The sequence below is a fragment of the Chinchilla lanigera genome, unplaced genomic scaffold (assembly GCF_000276665.1).
Source record: "Chinchilla lanigera isolate Chin_1 unplaced genomic scaffold, ChiLan1.0 scaffold00018, whole genome shotgun sequence".
NCBI lineage: Eukaryota > Metazoa > Chordata > Mammalia > Rodentia > Chinchillidae > Chinchilla > Chinchilla lanigera.
This window is the reverse complement of record NW_004955419.1, coordinates 7,160,249-7,179,420: the sequence shown is the minus strand read 5'-3', so window position 1 is coordinate 7,179,420 and position 19,172 is coordinate 7,160,249. Positions and strand designations below refer to the sequence as shown.

At 53.0% G+C, this 19,172-nt stretch overlaps 2 protein-coding genes across 2 annotated transcripts in view; one reads left to right on the top strand and one right to left on the bottom strand.

Annotated features, from left to right (window-relative positions):
* Positions 1–18,553, top strand: part of LOC102023153 (protein CutA homolog) — a 38,613-nt gene extending 20,060 nt beyond the window's left edge. The window contains exon 6 of the mRNA XM_005382587.2: positions 18,256–18,553. Within this exon, the coding sequence (XP_005382644.1) occupies positions 18,256–18,379 (124 nt within the window). The 3' untranslated portion in view covers positions 18,380–18,553. The remainder of the gene's footprint in view (positions 1–18,255) is intronic.
* Phf19 (PHD finger protein 19) lies at positions 98–19,172 on the bottom strand (the record flags this gene model as incomplete). Its single annotated transcript, XM_005382592.2, is given in 15 exon segments — positions 98–2,091; positions 3,447–3,542; positions 4,563–4,648; positions 5,372–5,459; positions 6,047–6,211; positions 7,863–7,930; positions 9,248–9,368; positions 9,485–9,553; positions 10,298–10,393; positions 12,132–12,280; positions 12,794–12,894; positions 13,378–13,473; positions 15,978–16,059; positions 16,527–16,727; positions 19,113–19,172. Coding segments are annotated over 14 exon segments (1,746 nt in total). The 3' UTR covers positions 98–1,748.

The window sequence follows — 19,172 nt, the reverse complement described above, 5'->3', positions numbered from 1 at the left end:
ATCCTCCTGAGCCTAACCTCCAGGAAGCCACAGGAGCCAGAGCCAGTTCCTTCTATCCAACAGCTGCTATGAGGAAAACAGGATTTTTCAAAGAGAATTTTTACATTGTAAACCGGACACATTAATTATAACTTTAATATAACAAATGTTATTAAAAGCAGCAATTCAAAACCATGATCTTTTAGAAGGTGCACAGGGTTATTAAGGTCAGTTGGCAGTAATGCAGCTATTATCTGGTATGACTGAAATGCTAGGGTGGGGGGTCAGGTGACCTTGTTAGGCCTTGTGCTGTCTTCCCAAGTGGGCACCCCTTCCGACCTCTTCCCTTTGGGCCCAGAGTCTCTCTGGAGCCCAAAGTAGGGAAGGTGCTGAAACAGGCCCCACGCATGCTGGTTTCTCTGGAGTCTGAAAGCAGGCCTGTGAGCTTGCTGTGCTCTGAGGCCAGCAGGAAGCCACAGATTGGATCCCGGGTCCCACACCCCTGCTGGGCTGGGTGCTGGCTTCCCAGCTCCCCTTCCACCTGGCCCCATTTGCGGGGGCTCAGTGGCAGCAGCTGTGGGGCTGAGATCTGGGCCCAGTGCCTACTTGTCCCTGCCTGGCTGTGCCAAGCAGGCGGAGAGAAGTAAACGTGCTGTGCCCAGGTGAGGTCCCTTTGAAAGGCACTAGAGGAGCTGAGGTTTAAGGCAGAGCTGTCTAACCTATGTCAGAGATCTCCTGAATGCTCACAGGCGGGCAGGGGGCAGGGCTAGTAATGGAAAAATAAGCTTCTCAGGCCTGCTGTCCTGCTGCTGCACTCGCTCTTCTACTCCTTCGCTGTCCAGCTGGTGGTCTGCAAATCCCAGCCAAGCTGGAGGCCACAGCAGCAGCTGGCAAGGCTGGTGCCAGTCTGGTGCCCCTGTGCCCCACTCCCAGTCAAGGCACTTCTTTCCACTTTCCAATCAGATAAGTCAGTTTCTAATATCTCTGGAAGCAGCAAAAATGTGGCGTCCACCCCCCCCCACTTTTGGTTTCCCTCGAGATGAGGCCTGATGTTGATGCCTTCTGCAGCAGAGATACAGCTTTGCACTCCCCAGGTCCTGCGTCCCAGTGTCTGTGCCACAGGGGTTTTCCCAGAGGCACGCATGCGCACACACACACAACACACACACACACAACACACTTTTTCCAGGAGCAAGAGGAAGTGGCAGGAAAGGGTGGAAGAGAAGCTCCACTTTCAGCCATTCTCCCTCAGGTTCCCATTCTCACAATGGGGTTCCCGGGAGGACTGCTGCCCAGGGGTCAGGTGTGAGGGTTCCAGTGGAGGGACAGATGTGCACGTGGAGGTTGTGTAAACACACAGACACACCCAAAAGGGGTGAGAGGTGCGGGAACGGAGACTCGGGGACAAAAAGATTGGGCCTGAGGAGGAAGAGGGTCACAGAACCAAGGGGACACAAATCCAGAGGAACTAATAAAGAGTTTGAGGGGTGTGGAGTGTTACAGGGATGCTGGAAAAGAGCCAGCGGGACCTCAGACCCAGGCACGAGGGTGATGAGCCTTGAGAAGCCAGAGAACAACCGGCAAAGCAGCAGTGCAGGCTTCGGCCTCGGCCCGGTGAGCAGGTATGTGGGGCCTCTGGCCAGGCACTTGCAGCTCTGTCCTGCTTCCCTCCCCAGCCCCAGCCCCAGCCTGGGGAAAGTGGGAGCCTATGGCTTCTGCTGTCCCTCCTTTGGTTTTCAGGGCTCCTGGCATCCCCCACCAACGGGCAGTCAGTAAGGGGTGGTCCCTTCCCATTCCACCAGGTACTGAACCTTGCCCTCTGGCGTGACCCTCCGCGCCAACACCTGGTACTTCTCCCCACAGGCCAACCTCCCAGCTGCACCAAAGTAGTTGGTGATCGAGGACTTGAGGTGGGACAGAGACGAGTCATCTTCACTGATGCTCTCAAACGTGTGGCTGTCGATGCCTTCATCTGGCCGCTCGGGTCCTGAAGCCCCCTCGGCACTGCTGTCCGAGGGGCAGCGTCCGCCCAGCTCGGCCGCCCGCCGCTTGGCCCGCAGGGGCATGTACGCTTTGGCTGCCAGCTTCCTCTTGCGGCTGCCCACTGTCCGTCTACCTCAGGCAGGGGAAGAGGAAGATGATGGGAATGAGATGGAACAACAAACAAGTTTCTTGCCCTGAACAATCTTCTAGGTTCCAGGAACAGTGCCAGGCCCTGGACATGGGTTTATTGAACTATACGCTTATGATAGTCCTATAAGGGCGGAAACTGAGGCTTCACAGGAGAAACGAACAGCTGGGGAGTAGCAGAGCCAGGATACCACCTAGGTAGCCTGACTCTAAAGCATGTGCTCTTTGTATGTGAGATTGAGGACTGCACAAGTATAGGTGTGTTCCTGCCGTTTTCTGTGCCTCTTTACACAGAACCGTAGAGAGGCCCTGCTTAGGCTGCCCCGCCCCTCACCTAGACTCCTTTAGAGCTGCTTGGGACAAGCAGGGATAGGGACAGGGCTTATGAAGTAAACACTCTCTCATACCACACAGGCAGAGGTATTAAAGACATGGACACACAAGGCAAAGTACACATTCTCAGATGCTTAGAAACGGAAGCCAAGCCCTGAAGCATTAGTGAGAACCAAAGAAACAGGAAGACATTAAAATACAGGGCTGGGGGTGTAGCTGAGTAGTACAGTGTTTGCCTAGCATGCATGAAACCCTGGGTACAACCTCTAGCAGTGGAAACAAAATAAAATTTTAGAGAAAATAGAGAAAGATACTGAGACAGATGTTTGGAGCTAAAGAGATACTTCCAGACACACTCCTACTTGGCGTTATACTTTTCCTTCTACTTTTGCAATGACCTTATGTATCCTAAGGCCCCTGAGTGTAGAAGAAATCCTTGTGCTTTGCAATGCCACCCTCCTGATGGTACTACAATTAGCTGTTGCCAAAGAGGCTGTATCTTCACTTTGGCCCCAGGGATTTGTCCCTTTCCCCAGGCTGACCTCTACAAGCTGCCATCATTCCCTTCAAATAAATGGCACTTTCCCTTAGAGAGCCTGGAGCAGACACCAGATTCAGACAGCCAAGAAGCAGGAGCAGGGGACCTGTAGTCTGAGAGGCACGGTCATGCAAAACATGGCATGCAGAGGCCAAGAACTGCAGAAGGAAGCAGTCTCTGTGAAACAACCCCAGACCTGAAATCAGCCGGAGGAGTCACAGGACATTCTGTAGCTCATAAGGAGCATTTGAAAGAGATGGAGGCTGAATGCCTGTTCTAACCCCCACCTGTACTCCAGTCACTCAGAATCAGCAGCCCAGGGCCAGATGATCATAATGCCAAAAGGTTAAGTCCCCCAGCTGAGACTCAGATGCACAAAATGAGCCCCACAGGTTGCAGCAGTGGGGGCATGGGCTGGTGGTGGCAGTGCTAGAAAAGCCTGAAGGGTAGACCCCAGGACACTCACCTGGAGTCATAGGAGAGGCTGGTGGAGGCGGAGCCGGAGGTACTGGCGGCATCGGTGGAGTCCACATCTGAGAAGAAGGTTTGGCCCGAGCTGGCACTAACGGGGGAGAGAGTGAGCCTAACATTAGCCAGACCCAGCAAGGTCCGGCCAACTTGGCTCTTGGGGTCCCTTGGGATTTCAGACCTCTTTCTGTCTCTCTGATATGCATCCTTCATCCCAGCAGAGGCCACCTTTGCACTGCCGAGCTTCCCACCAGCACACTTGGCCTGTCCATGTTCTACTCATCCAGCGTTCAAAGTCTAGGAGCTAAGAAAGCCTTCCCAGCCCACTGTCCCCAGGTGGTACGGACGTTCTAGTGACTATTTAATGAGCCACAAGACACTTGTGTTACCATTACAGATGAAGAGCTTTCATTTGTATCTTACTTTGGGAAAACATGAGGAGCTTCAGAGAGGCTGAGGAATTTAACTAAAGCCACATATACTAGTAAGCAGGGTCTGGAGCTCAGATCTCTCTGAATCTCAGTCTCTCACTCCTTCCTCCATAGCCTCCAGAAAGCACTGAATGCCCTTCGGCAACATTAGAAGTAAGATGATAAAAGGTACAGTTCCTCCTCTCGGGTGCTGTGGGCAAACACAGTAAGGTATCCAGCACGGCCTGGGAGGGCAGGAAGGCTTCCTGGAGGAAGCAGGCTCCTAAGTTTCCAGATGCCGGGCAGCAGGGCAGAGTGCATTTCAGAGCCACAGCGACAGGAGCAGAGATGAGGGCCATCAAACTGCATCATGAGAGTGGGGCAAGCACAGCGATTTTGGTCTCCTGTGTGAGGTGGGGAGTGCCACAGGAGGTAGGGAGACCGTCACCCGGCTGCCTTGACCGAGGCTCTGGGGAACAGGAAAGTACTAGTGTTAAAAGAGCCTCTTGTAGCCCCATGCAATGTGGACCATTTAACTGGGGGTTCCAGAAGGACTCCAAAGGAGGCCCCACTCCTTCAGAACGTGATTTCTGCCTCGTCCCCTTCCAAAGCCTTGCGCACTGCTGGGGTGTGGGGGTAGCCTCCCCGCCAGTTCCTTCCCAGCCTCCAGAGCAAGCCTTTCCTGCTGGGGCCCTCACGGATACCTTTTTAAACTCTGAATTTCATCCAGCGTGAAGTCGAATATGCTGGCCAGGTGGTGGTTGGTGCTCCAGGCTGAGGTGAAGTCACTCTGTGGACACAGGAAGGAGAGAAGAAGGGTGTGTCAGCGAGTGTCAAATCTGCCTCCCCCATATACCCTCTCCCCAGCTGAGGGCCACACAGGCTGTCCACTGTCCTGCCAGGCCTACTAGGGTTAAGACCTGCCAATTCCTCTATTCCATGTCCTGGCCAAAGAGCCAAGTCACCTGGTTCTAGTCCTGGTCTGGTCTCCAGCCCTCAGGATGACCTTTGATCTCTCTGGGCCTCAGCTACCCCAGCTGCAAAATGGGGACAATAACCCCTTCCCTGCTTCACTCTTAGAGGTGTCAAGAAGCACAATGAAGTTAAATGATTGGAAAAGTGCCTTGTAAACTGTAAAGTGCTGAGGAGATGAGGCATGGTTAATACTGCTCACAGGGAGGGCTTAATTAAGGATGCAGATGTGGGTTCTAGTTCTAGGCTGGGTTTGGCCACTGCCTTGATGTGTGACTGCAGGAGAGTCAGTGCCCCACCCTGCCCTCAGTTTCCCCACCTGCTCAGTGGGGGCAAGGATATTACATGCCCCTGTGCCTGGGTTCTCAAGGACATCTTGGGAAGATAAGGGAGTGGTCTGGGGGGGTGCTCCGCCTTTGTGTCACTGTGATAGGGAGTGGGGCAGTCCCCGGGGCCTCGGGACTTTGCTTTCTGCAAGAGCATCTCTAATGTGTGCTGGCCCTGCGTGTGAAAGTGGAGAGTAAGAAAACAAGGAACTAACACTGGGAATAGCATCTTCCAGCAAAAACTTTGATCTTTTTCTTCTATAAACTCGCCTTTTCTGCTGCTGGAATTCGTGAGGCAACAAACTGTGGAGACAGAAAAGGGAGAGGATGGCCCAGTCAGAGCCTGGGGGCCAGAGGATGGCCCAGAGGGAGGAGCCTCACCAGTGGTGGGAGTGGGGCCGGGCTCAGAAGGATGGCAGATGGCAGATGGCCGCACCTCCCCAAGCAGCCTGGGGAGGAGGGTGCAGCCTCTGGGGAGGGAGGTACAGAGGGCCTGTTGTTCAGCAGAAAAAGAAAAGGTCATGTGTGTCCATATGCCCTGTCCCGACACCCAGGAAGCTGGGGCAGGCTCAGCCAGGAGGGCAAGGGTGCCTTAACACACTCAGACGCCCCCTTCTCTTTGCCCAGCCCTAATGGAGCAGGCCAGGTCCCTGATCTGGCTTCCCCTGAATGAGGCGTAAGGGGTGATGACGGAAGGAGCCTGGGAGCCACTAACTCGCCCTCTCAGGGTGCCTGCAGCTTGGGACTAGCTGGCTGTAGGGACGCCTGGCTTACATGGATGCCACCAGACTGTGCGGGCCCACTGCATGGCCCACCTGCTGGGCATGGGAACTGGGAGCAGAGAACCCGAGTCTGGCTGCAGCCCTAGCCCTGGGTCCCCAAGCACTGACCCAGGCTTGCTCTTTCCTCTCTTACGCAGCTCGGAGGAGGCGGCACCATTCTCACTTGGTACCAGGCCCTTATCGGGCAGCAGCTTCCCCGGCGGGTTGGGTGGGACGCGGATGCGCAGGCGGAAAATGCATTTTTTCTTCTTGATCTCCTTGCCGCAGAGAAACCTGAGGGGGGACAGGGAGGGAAGGCTCTGGAGTCAGTCAGTCTGTCCTTGTGGGGAGCTAGTGTTAGACAAGCCTCTTGGGCTCCCTTGACCCCTGAGCTAATCCAGAGTGGCCTCAGGGGATGCTGAGTCCTACAAGCCCATCAAGTGAGGGGTCCCAGCCAAGAATGTGGCTGATGACAATTAAGTGCCTCCTCCAACAGGTGTGTGGCTCCTGCTGCTCCTCTCCTCCCTTTTCTTCTCTATCTCAAGCAGCTCCAAGGCTGCCTCCCACAGCAAAGCGTCCTTCAGTGCACAGTGGAACTCCTGGGGTCCCCGACACATTCCATGTCATTCTCCCTCAAAACTGGAGAGGTACCACCAGGCACTTCCTCCTCCTTTCTACACTGGCCCTGAGGCTACACAGATGGCTCAGACCCAGGCCTGCTCTGAGGGGTCTGTCCACTGGGAGGCCAGAGGCTGCTTAGTGAAGAGTGGGCTACGCTGGGCCCAAAAGCAGGAGAAGTGGGTCGTTCTGCTAGAGGCGTGTGGAAAGCTTTCACAGGAGCATGTCTAACTCGCCTCTGGGGCTCAGACCTACCCAGGGCCCAACCGAGTAGCAGCTCAGTAAGTTCTTGTTGATGACAGAGATGCATAAATGGGATAGAAGGACATCACAGGCAGAGGGAAGAGCACCAGCAGAGACAGTAGGTGGAGGAGCCACGGGCATAGTGGCTGGCATCCAGAATCAAAGTGTTATGACTAGATGTCCCCGCAAAGTCTCATGCAGTCATAGACGTAGGGACTTTTTCAGAGGTGGCTGAATCCAGAGTGGTTGATTCACGGTGCAGTGCTAGGATTAAGGGTGAGTGATTACTGGATCAGCCCACTGATTGATTTGGCACTGCCCTAATCCCAGTAGCTTGGATACCATACAAGGGACAGAAAGAGGCTTGTCTTGACCCTTTCCCGTTGCTTTTGCTGTCTTCGCCTGCAATGAATTGCTTCTCCTCTGCGATCCTCCTCTGCTAAGCCACCCTGCCTTGGAGCCAGCCGATTACAGACAGAAACCTCTACAAACTGTGAGCTAAATAAACCTTCCCCCCTTTAACTTTGAGTGTCAGGTATTTTGTCTCAACAATGAGAGAAAAGTAACCAAGTCACAAAGCAAAGGGACAATGACAAAAGACCTGGAGGCAGGGCCTGATCATAAAAGACCTTGAATATCTGGATTGGAGCAAGGCATTTCCTGTGGTGGTGGGCAGGGAGGGATGTAGCAGGCTCTGGGTTCTCAGAACTCAAGGGGAAGTCATGGACTAGGGGATGGGCTTAGGAGGTTGCGGCCCACCTGAGAGATGATGATTTAACCACTCAGTGCTTGGCCCAGGACCCTAGCTGGCCTGAGCAGGAGGGACTCTCAGAGAGCAGGACCCCTCCCTTATGGAGCTGAGCCCAGTACCCAGATGAATTAGGATGCGAGGGCGCTTGGCAAAGGAAGAGCCCTGATTCCCTTTGCCCCTTGGATCCTAAAGCATGGGAAGGAATGATTCAAAGAGAAGGGGAGGAAGACAGGCAGGAAGCAGAGCTCAGGCAAAGGCTATGAGTAGGAGAAGCCTTCAGATTGCAGTCCCTCCTGTTGGGGGCTGAGGCATTCCCTGCATCCCTGCACGCACCGGCTTTTGTAGCTGTTGAGAGCGTTGAGGAGATGTGGTCCTCGATCTGTCACAGGGGTGCTGGTGAGCTAGGGGAGAACAGGCCAGGAGAACAGTCAGACGCTGCCTGTGCAATCTGAAGAGCCCTGCTCTTCCCCTGCCCTTCCTGAAGTTCCTGAGTCCCCCAGGTGTCATGTCCCCATCTGTAAGTGGAGTGACAAACTCCTGGCCTAGATTTTTCAAGAGCTTCATACCCTTTACCCAGGAATGGTTCTCCATGGTCTATGCACCTGGAGAGGCTAAGGCAGGAGGACTGCAAGTTCAAGTCCTACCTGGGCAGCTTAGTGAGACCCTGTCTCAAAAAAAAAAAAACAAGGCCTGGCAGTGAAGCTCAACGGTAGAGTGCCCCTGGGTTTGATCTCCATGACAACAAAAACAAATGGAAAACGACAAAAAACTTTAGTAACAAAAACTTTACCAAACTGTTTACTGTGCTGGACAAATAGAGGGTTAAAAAAACCCCTATACTCAACGATAAAGAAACCGGTGAACTGTGACAGAAACTAATATAGCCATTAAAAATGTTTATGAGGATTCTTTAATATGGGAAAATAACTATGTAATGTGAGTTGAAAATGATTTAAAATCATTTTGCTGCATCTAAATAAACCATGTAAACAGAAAAAAATACAAATTTTTTCTAATATGAACAAGTATGAATTTTTTATAAATCAGGGAAAATTATTTCGAAAATGTCTTTTAAAGCTTATTATAGGTGTGTCTTATAATTGATCAAATACTATAAATGAAAATATTATGTAAAACTTCTGCAAAGCATAAAGATTACTTTTTTCTTTAACCCTTTTCTCATCAAAGAAAAGTTTGTGACCGTCAGTGGAGAAGATGCCTGGCTCTGCGTGTAGCAGAGATGATTCTGAAGGCATCAGGAGGGCTCAAAGGGTGCCTCCCCATGGTAGAAGTGATTAGGATGGCTCTGGCTCCAGCTCTAGATTGGCCCCAGCCTAGTAGCTGACTACCAGCAACTTTCTGTCCTGCTCTGACATTCTCAAAAGTCTCTGGTACCTCACTGCATGGATCTGAGGTGCCCAGGCGCCTGGAGATCACCATCCAGAACAGGATCAGCAGGGGGCGGGCCCACTCCACTTTCCATCCTAGCCAAGAAATCTGGAGAGGCCCAAATGCTTCAGCAGAAAGCCCTGCTCTGCCCAGATTTGACCCACTGTCCTAGATCCCAGAGGCTGAGTTGGTGAGGTGACAATTGCCCACTGTCAAAATTTGGGTCAGAGGCAGCAGCTCGAGGGAGACACCAAGCCCCAAGCCCTGCACTACATGAGCCTGCACAGACATCCCTGACTTCTGCCACTCACGCCTGCCGCCCTGCATACCTTGCCAAGCTGCAGGAGCTCCCAGTGGTGGTTCACAAAGGCCAGAATCTCCTCAAAGTCAAAGTACTTCTTCTTGCTCTGTACCCCCAGGTTGTAGAGGGCCAGGTGAACCACATCCACCCTAGGCAACAGGGCAAGGAAATGGGCCCCGGTGAGGAGGAGCGGCAAACTGGAGGGAGGAGGGAAGGGTGAACTGGGAAAGGAGGGGTGAGTTTCAACCAAGCCCCACCCTCTCACCATCGCAGGGGCAGCCTCTCGATGTACTCTGGGCCCTGGTTACACACGGAGCAAAAGAACAGGTAGAACCTGTGGGAGGTAGAAAGGGACCTGTGGTGGGGAGGGCTCTGACACCCTACCCTGGGCCACCCACCCCCTCACCTCCCACCTGTCTTCCCAGTCAGCATTCTCACTGCTGGGGCTGGTGGCCTCTGGAGGGTGGGGGTGGGTAAGGACAGGGCAGGACAGAGACCAAAGAATATGCCCCTACTCCCAACACCCTTCCCCCAGATACTGCCCTGGAGTGCACCTGAGTTTACAGAGTGAGGTGGAGCTGTAGTGACTACTTCCCTCTCTCTCTCTCTCTCTCTCTCACACACACACACACACACACACACAATCACAACAGGAGACACCAATAACATGGAATATCTGGTTTGACATATATAACATCTCCCAGTAACACAGTCCCATGGGCCAGAAATCATCCATTTCCCCGATGGCTCTTACAACTCTGGGCAGAGCTGGGGCAGGGACTGTGACAGTCAGCCCTTCTTTCCAGACCATCGAAGAGACTGGGGGCTTAGGGAAGGGGGGGATTTGCCTAAGGTACCCCACAAATCAATGGCAATGAGGGATGCAGTCTAGCACATCCTTTACTGCACAGCCAGGGCCTTACTCTGAGCTGCTTCCTGTACATAGTTATAGGCTAACATAACTGCCTTCCACCTTGTGCAGAGCCTGGCAGGCAATCTGCAGGAGTTTGCTGCTGCCACCCTCCTGTCCCATAATCACCTGACCCTCAAGGCCCAGCTGGGCCAAATTAGCACCTACCGATCTCCAAACATCATAGGCTCATTGAGGCACTGTGTGCAGGCCTCATGGAACCACTGTCTACACCGGTAACATTGCAGCATCCGCAGGTACCATCTGGAGAGGCAGAAGAACCAGGGTCAGCTAGGCATGAGGCTCAGCAACCATTCCCAGTACAGGCTTACCCTCCACCAGAAGAGAGAGAAGATAACTACCAGTTAGCAAGTGCTTTGAGGCTATTCCAGAGCATGTCCTGGGAGCCAGACACATGCCACCTCATTGGATCTTACCATCTGTGGAAGGTAGACCACTGTCCCGATAGTATAGACCAGTCAGAGGTTAAAATGGCTTGCTCAGGGTCACTCAGAAAGCAAGTGGAGCATGCCAGTTCATATCCCAGTCTCCCCAACTTCAAAGCCCATGTTCTTCCCGCCACAGCACACTGGTGCCCCCACACACTGCTTCCCAAACATCACTGCCAAGGACAGGTTCGCCTGAGAGTCTTAGTGGAAGAATGATGGCTTCCTGTAAACCACCTGGGGACAAGCCTATGTCTGCTTTTACTCGCCTGTTACTATATCTGCCCTTTCATGGCCATTCAACAATTAGTCACTGATTAGGAACGAAGAGCAAAGAGGTATTCTGTTAACAACAGTTAATGCTTTTTTACCCTTTGCTGGGTGTGTCGCAGGTTAACATGCAGGTTCCTTGGTCCACTTCAGAACGGTTCAATCTTTGGGGAAGCCTCTAGGAGATGCATTTTTAAACTCACCCATTAAACAGAGAGAAGCACTGCCTCAGTGCTGGAAAGGTTTCCGTGAGCACTGTCCATCTGTTATCCATTAGGCCTCCCAGCACTCTGGGAAGTTCATGGGCAATTAAGGTAACGAAGTCCATTTAAGAGATGCAATAGTTTAAGTGATTTTTCTGAGTTACCCGGCTGAGCTTAGCCTCCAGTTATTGTCAAAAGGACTATAGTCTGAGATTCTTGACTTCGGGGCTGTTTTCCTGAGGGCAAAGACCCTCTCTCTTATGTCTGCAAGTCCTTTCACAATGCCTGGTGCAGTCAGCCAAGGCCCAGGTCCACCAGGAAAAGTCAATCAAACTGGCCCCATAGCAGGGCAAGAATTCCCTCCACAGCATCCCCGGCATAGGCCCCTGCTTGCACTTCTCTAGGGAAAAGGCTCTCACCCATTTAATTGGCTCTGATAGCGAAAAGACAATCTTCACAGCCATGCCACAGTAGCATCACTACCAGCAGCTCATGTTTTTTAAGTGATTACCACGTACCAGGCACTGTGTGTACCTTTACATGAATTGTCAGCTCACAACCACCACATGAGGTAAAAACAGTAAGACAACTGAGGCTCAGGGGTCGCACTGGGCCGGTAAGGGGGACAGCCAGGGTTCTGGCCGTCCTGGGAAGATTTGGACCCAGTGTGAGGCCTAGGCACTTCGCTACTCTTCAATACTTCCTTCTTCCCCACAGGGCTCCAAGAAAATACCTCTGCTCCCCCACAGCTGACCCCACTGCAGGGAAAGTGCTGGGTGCCACAAGGAGCCCAGTCCTTGGCCTTAATCCTTAGGTTCTCACCTTGGCTGTAGCCCCCCCGGGCCCCACCCAAAGCTTTCCCTTCAGGCCCCACTGCTCAAGGGTCCTTTGGTGACTTTCCTGGTTTGCCTTGGGGGTAGGGTGGTAGGATGTTTCCCAAGGCCCTCTGAGGGCCCACTCCCTGAGGCTGCACCCTCACGGCGGGTATCTTGGTCGGCCCCCCTGCACCCTGCCCTCCTCCGCCTTCCGGGAAGCTCGGGGTCCTGCTCTCGGGCGCCCCTGCGCCCCGCCCTCGCCGCTTACTCTCCGGGTCCACCGCAGTAGCAGTAGCATTGCTGCTGGTTGGTGCGGTGGGGCGAATCCCAGTCGAGCTCCTCAGGCTGGTAGGATAGCACCATCTTCACGGCCTGCAGTGTCCTGGCTATGGCACCCTTCTTCAGCGCGCCGCCTTTCTGGGGGAAGACGAGGTCCCGAGTCACCGCTGGTTCTGAATGGGTCGCACCAGTCAGCACACGGCTACCAAGGAAAGTGCAGCCCAGGGCTTGGAGGACACACAGATATTCCAAGGTAGTTGGGAACAAAAGGAGCTTTTTCTCAATTCCAAGCTTATCCACTGTCCCAGAAGGATCTCCATTAATAATAGTATTAACAGTAATAAGCACGTATAATACAGGAACAATTACCAATATATTGAGTGTGGGCATTTATGGGAATTTTAATAGTAAAGCACCATCAGCCAGGGGCCTCCTATTCCTGATACCATTCCATGTCCATTTTACAGCTGAGGAAACTGAGGTTCAGGGAGGCTCTGGAACGTAACCAAGGACACAAAGTTGGTCAGAGGCAGAGATGGCCTCTGTCTGTAAAGCCCCATTGGGGCCCTTCTGCTTGGAGCTTATTGTTTGTGAGCCCAGGGGGCCTCTGGGCTCCCCATGGGAGGAGGCAGGAAAGGATGGAGGGCTCACCCGCACAGCCAGTGCGAAGATGCAGCGTCGGCAGAACCAGGGTGTGAGCAGGGGCCGGTCGGCACTGCCTGCTATGGGGATGTGGCACTGCTGGTGGTAACCTATGGCAGAGGAGGGGGTGGTGAGTGCCTTGAGGAAGCAGTGGCCGAAGGCCAGTTGGCCCAAAGGCAGCAAGGTTACGAGGGCTGCAGCAAGCCCTAGGAGGAGCTCTGCCCGCCAGCTGCCAGGGGACTGACTGGTGACACCTACTCAGCCAAGTTGATATCCACACTGGGGACTAAAAGCACCGGTCAGTGGGCAGAGCACCAAGGTCAGGCTTCAGCACCAGCACCCCTTCTTTCTTTCTTTCCCACCCATCCTATCTACCTGGGAGGGCCCCAAACTGCATACTCTGATGTACTTTCTCAACTTTCCCAAAGGTCACCTCCCTGGGTCCTCATTCACAGAGGGCTTCCTTGTACCCGGCGCTCTGGGAGAAATAGGAAGCCAGCTGAAGCCACAGCAGCATGGGGCAGTGCCCATCAGAGGCCAGTGCAGCAGGGACCCACAGGCAGGGCCTTCTCGTGCCCTGCTCACCCACTCACCCAGGCCACACTTCCCACAGATGAGGATCTCATTCAGCGGCCCTGATGTCTTCCCCAGGCAGATGTTACACTTGGGTTCCTCCCCTGGAACGCCAGCTGAAAAAGAGGCTTCTTGGGTCAGGTCCAGCTCACAGGAATTAGAAGAGTTAAAATTAGTCCAAGGGCTGAGCCTCCACTCCACACTGGGCCTCACAGGCCACCTCACTGAATCTTTCCAGCCCTTCTAAGGGGCCAGTTATAATGACCCCATCTAAAGATGGGGAAACTGAGGCGTGAGGGGGATAAATCCCTTGCTTAGCTAGTAAGTAGGAGAATGGGATTCAAACCCATTGCTATTTGACCTCAAGTCCTTTGTTCTTTTGACCACTTTGTGCAAACCCTCCTGCATATTTTTAAGTTGTTTTGTTAAACATTTTTATGTTAGATAACATTTATTATAGGATAATAATAGTATGTTATAATGGTACTCAATGGTCTCATCAACAATTATAACTCCTGGGTAACCTTGTTTTGACTATAGTCCAACCCACTCTTCCTTGCTGTCATTATTTTAAATCAAGTTCTAGATCTCAATCATTTTCCCATACATAGTTAGGTTATATCTTGAAAGATCAGCCCTCTTTTTTAAAAAAACAACCAGAGCCTTTATTGCATCTAAATATCAATAACATTCAGTTAGTGCTCACATGTCTGTCTCTCAAAAATATCATCATAATTTTGGTTTTTTAAAATCAGGATCTAAACAAAGTGCACACGTGGTGATCAGCTGATACACTTTTAGGGCTGCTTTTCTTCTACTGGCTCCCTCTCTACCTCTTTTCATTTTTTTGTTGAAAAATAAATGCTTTTGTGTCTGTAAAAGTTGTATGAGTACATTTCGATACATGCTTCTGTCTTATTTCCCATGCAGGCTAAAAGTTTTGTAAAGGCAGAAACAGTGTCACATTATCTCTGTATCCCTTGGACCTCACTTGGAATATGGCCTGTAATAGGTGTTCAAGGCATGTTTCTTACATAATTCACCAAGCAAGGACCTTGCCTCCTATTCCTGAATGTGATCCAGGAAAGTGGATCTTTCCTGGTCTCAGTGAAACAACGGATCATAACCCCTGTGTGCCCAATCTGTGCTCTCATCTTAGGAGAGGGCCACCACGGTGCCCAGGGGGAACAGGCATCCAGCTGGGGACACAGCCATTCCTTGGATGAACATTGGGGCTGGGGATTTAGCTCAGTGGCAAAGCGCCTGCCTGGCAAGTGCAAGGTCGTGAGTTCGGTTCCCGGTACCGGAGAAAAACAAAAACAAAAACAAAAACAAACAAACAAAAAAAAGAGAGCCCTTGGATGAACATTAACTATAGTATCTCCACAGCGCATGGCATGCAGTGGGCCTCCTACACAAGCCCTGCTAAGGTGAACTGTGTTTTTTCTCCATCTGGGTCCTTAGGCATTCAATAAGAGGGCAACTAGGAGAGGAGATTCTCATGGTTTTGGATTTGTATATTATAAATTTAGGGTAAGGGGCTAGGAGAAGGAATCAGTCTCTGTCGGCCACAAGTTCTTGGAGGTGGCACTATTTGAAAGATCTACCAACCGCTCGGTTCTGAGGTCTCCAGCTAGCAGATGTCTTGGAATCATCTTTTACTGTAACACGTTCTTTAAAAACTGCTTTCCTGTAACTCAGCACACTGGGCCATGCATTTTATGTGGATTATTTAATTTAATCCTCCTAATCACCCTATGAAGCCAAGACTTTCATTATTTTCTTTCAGACAAAGAAACTGAAACTCAAGTGATGTTACTTGCCCAAGGCTCTGCAGCTAGTAATAGGCAAAGCGAGAACTTGGTCCAAGGCCTATCTGACATAAAAACTTGCCTCTTCCTCCCAAAGGGCTGCATCTGTGAGGATAAATGGCAAACTGATTTCTTCTCTTGCCAACTCTGATGGTGGTTGCTTGGAGCTCTTAAAAAAATGAGTGTCATGGCTGACTGCTGACATCTGTCATGTGCATGGCAGAGAGAATGGCAGCAAAAATGCCCCAGATTTGTGATCTCTGTAAGACAGTATCAGCTCTCTGTAGGCCAGGATGGCACCCAGTCCAGCTCCGATTCCATCCTGAAAGCAGGTTCAGATCTACCCAGGCATGTTCACCTTCATACTGCCTGACCGATCCGTTTTCTTGGTCTTTCTTCAGCCCTGACCCCAGGAATAAAGCTGCTTACTAGCTTTCTTCACATGCTGATGGGGGCACTGCTCAAATCTGACTGCCGGGTGTCGTCCTCATTCTTAGCCTCCATAGACTGAGAACTCGGAGCAGCAGGAGACAGAATACAGCAAAGAAACACAGGCCCGAGACCCAGTTCCAGTCTCCATAGCTCCCTGAGCCATTTCCCCTCCGCCCTGCCTCCCTCATGAGGCCCGAGCACTGAGGGTGAAGGCAGGTGTCACATGTCTGGTAATCTGATCATCAAGAGAGAGTGAGGTTCATGGACCAGGACAGATGCCAGGAATAAGAGATGGAAGGAGAGCAGGAAACACTGAAGGTAGTGGAGGAGAGAGGACAGGGCAAGGTAGCAGTATTCTAAATGTCAGGAATACTCACCATGCTGTATGTCCTTCCATAGGACCCAGTATTTTGAATTATCTTCAAAAGTCACAAGGCAGCTTTGCTTAGAACTGCTGACCTGGAGCACGGAGAGGAGCAATGTAAGAGAGTAGTCGGGGAAGAGCCCAACTAGAGCATGTTCTCCCTCCCCTTTTGTTTCCTTGTGCTTTAGAAAGCAGGGCTAAGCTGGAAGGGGAAGTTAGCAGCTTTGTGCTCCTAGCCCTGGAGCTGACAGTCAGGGGCTGGAGGGCAACTTGGCCAGGTCAAAGGCAGACAAACAGGCCACGTGGTGGCCTGTGCGCCTCTCCAGCCTGGTTCTGTTTGCTTTGTGGGTTCTCAGAGCACTCTTCTAAAGAGCTGGCTGGATAATGTTGGCCCTAGAGATGGTCCTGGAGAAACCAGGCTCTGGCTCCTTCCACCATCGGCGTTTGGGCATGAGGGACATAAGGGGAACTCCCCAGGAATCCTCCATCACTAGTCTGCATAACAGACGGGATAAACAGAGATGCCGAGCCTGGGAAGAAGGAGCTGAAAGGGAAGCCTTACCCTCTTGATCTTCCCGAGGTAATACAGTCCATCTGTCCACCGGCACAGTACATACTGGCCCTCCGTCAGCTTGGACATCAGGTCTTTGAAGTTGTTCTTGGCCTTAGCCAAGGCCCCCTTGTTGGGGAGGTGGCTGGTGGCACCATAGGAGTCCCGAGTCCCTGAATCCAGAGCTCGATTCTCCATCAGCTTCCGCTGACCCTTGAAGAGAAAAAGAACAGGGTTTTTACTTCTTGCTTCCCTGCTCCTGAAAGTCCATCAGGGGAAGGAAAAATCAGTGCTGTGTGCCAGACACATTTATTATTTCACTGAATCCTCATGACAACCCCATGGGAGGGAGACATTATTATTCCCATTTTGCAGATGGGGAAACAGGTGTGGCAAGGAGAAGTGGCACGTGGCAGACAGAGACCTGGTGCATAATCAGGTCAGCTGTCACTAAGTCCTGCTCTCTCGCTCCTAGACCCTGCTGCTTCTAACGAGAAGGAATCTGTGAAGAAACAAAACAGAGGCCCTTCCCAGGACCCCTGAACCACAGCCCTGTACCAGGAGGCTGAAGTTTTCTCTGGCTGACCCCCACCTCCAGGGAGCACCTTGGAGCTGTCCATCACCCATCCTTACTCTGAGATCTAGGCCTAGGAGGGGAAACTCCTGAGTGGCTTGTGGACTAGTGTAGACTTGACCACCTGTATCTTTTGTAAGCCCCTTTTGTGTTCTCAATTATGGGATGATTTCTTGGATACTAGTTCTGGGGTATTTAAACCTGCTCATCCTGTTACCCAAATGGACATTCGTTGCCAGCAACACTGCCATCCCTATGCCTGGCTCTCCCATTTCTGTTAGATGTGCTGTTGCACTTTGCCTTCTCTCCCTGGCAAGGCTGCTACCATAGTTCCCAGGAGCCCCAGGCACCCCAGACTTCTCCAACCAGTGAGCTGTCACAGCCGGCCAACCTCCAGCACGATGACCTCTGGTCTGTGCCTCCTTTTCCATCCTCCTGTCCTGGTCTGGGCTCAGGCCTCTTTTGCTTGGACCATTCATTCATCCACGCTTTCAGTGAGCCTGGTGCTCACCTGTGCTAGGCCTTTCTCTGAGCCTGGTGCTCACCTGCGCTAGGTCCCTGGGTTTTGGTATTTCACTACACTGCCAGGCGAGTCCTGCTCTACTGCCTCTCCTCCACTCTCCCAGAAACTTTATGGGCTTCCTTAGTGTTCCGCGTTCCCTCCTCCTCTGCCTGGGCTCACCTGGCTCCGGGCACACCGCACCCCTCGCCCCTTTTCACTGTAACCACACAGCCTTGGTTGGTTCCCTGCATCTTTTAATCTGGTCTCCTCCCTCTCCGCGGCATTGGGCACCTGCTGTCACGACTATCTGTCCATCGGGAAAGTCCTGTCCATGTTTGTACTGGAGTTCGTGTGTGTGTATGTGTGTGTGTGTGTGTGTGGGCACCTGCTGTCACGACTATCTGTCCATCGGGAAAGTCCTGTCCATGTTTGTACTGGAGTTCGTGTGTGTGTATGTGTGTGTGTGTGTGTGTGTGTGTGAGCGCACTCCTGTGAGAGTGGGCAAGTGCATGCCTACAGCAGTGTATGTGTAAATGAATATGTGAAGCTAAATACATGTGTGTGCATGTAAGGGACTCTGGGGTGGGCAGGTCATTGCCGCGGTCTTGGCTTGCCAGAGAAGGGTGGCCATGTGTCCCCCTACCCAGTTCCTCTCTCTTCTCCAGGGCAGAGAGCCCCAGCACTGGGCCAGAGATGCAATCGGAAGTCCTGTCTTCTCCTGCCACCTGGATTCCTGGGCTCTGCAAGATCCCCTCCCCCTGGCCTGGCCACAGCAGGTTCACAAACTGACACTTCCTCCCCCATTGCGCCTTTGGGAGCCGGCCCGGTCGCCGCACCCCACTTGACCGAGCGGGGGCCTCCGTGGCGGCCCCCACCCCCGCCCCATCCTCCCGGAGAGGCCCCTGCGGCCCGTGATTGGCTGATTCAAATGCGTCTGCAAAGAAATGCCTGTTTGCGGGTTCCCGTCGGCGTCCAGTTCAAATCTGCGGCGCCCCGCGCGCGCGGGGCGCGGGGCCGGGCGGGGGCAGGAAGCGAGGGTGATTCATGCGCCAGGGCCTCTCCCAAGGCGGCCGTTGGCTTTTTAAAAAGAGTGTTGAGGAAGGGGTAAAAAGCTTGCAGAAGTGCCCCCTTTGGGTCCCGCGCTCCTCTCCTCCGCCGCTCCGACGCCCAACCTCCCCCGGCCCAACCCGCCGCAGCCCGACTTCGGACGTGAGCAAAATCCCAAACGCCCAGTCCGTCCTCCCTCCCAGCCGCTCCACAGGGAAAAGAATGGCTGAGGGCAAGGAAGGGCGACCTGTCACCCACACGCCCCCAGGGTCGGGGACCCCATGGGGTTCCTGCTGCCCCAATGCACAGATCGCCCCCGACCCGGTCCCCGAGGCGCGCGGACCCCCAGGACTCCAACCCCCGGGGGCGCTCGTCCCGCCAAAGTTCAGCCCGGTTGCGGAAAACGGGGCGCGTGTGCGAGGAGAAGCGAGCGCGGGGTCCCGGCCGGCGGCGCCCGCGGCGCGGAGCTTCTTACCGCGAGGCTGCGTGTCCGCGGGTCCCCCTTGGCGTCCGGCCACCAGGCGCATCGGCGGCG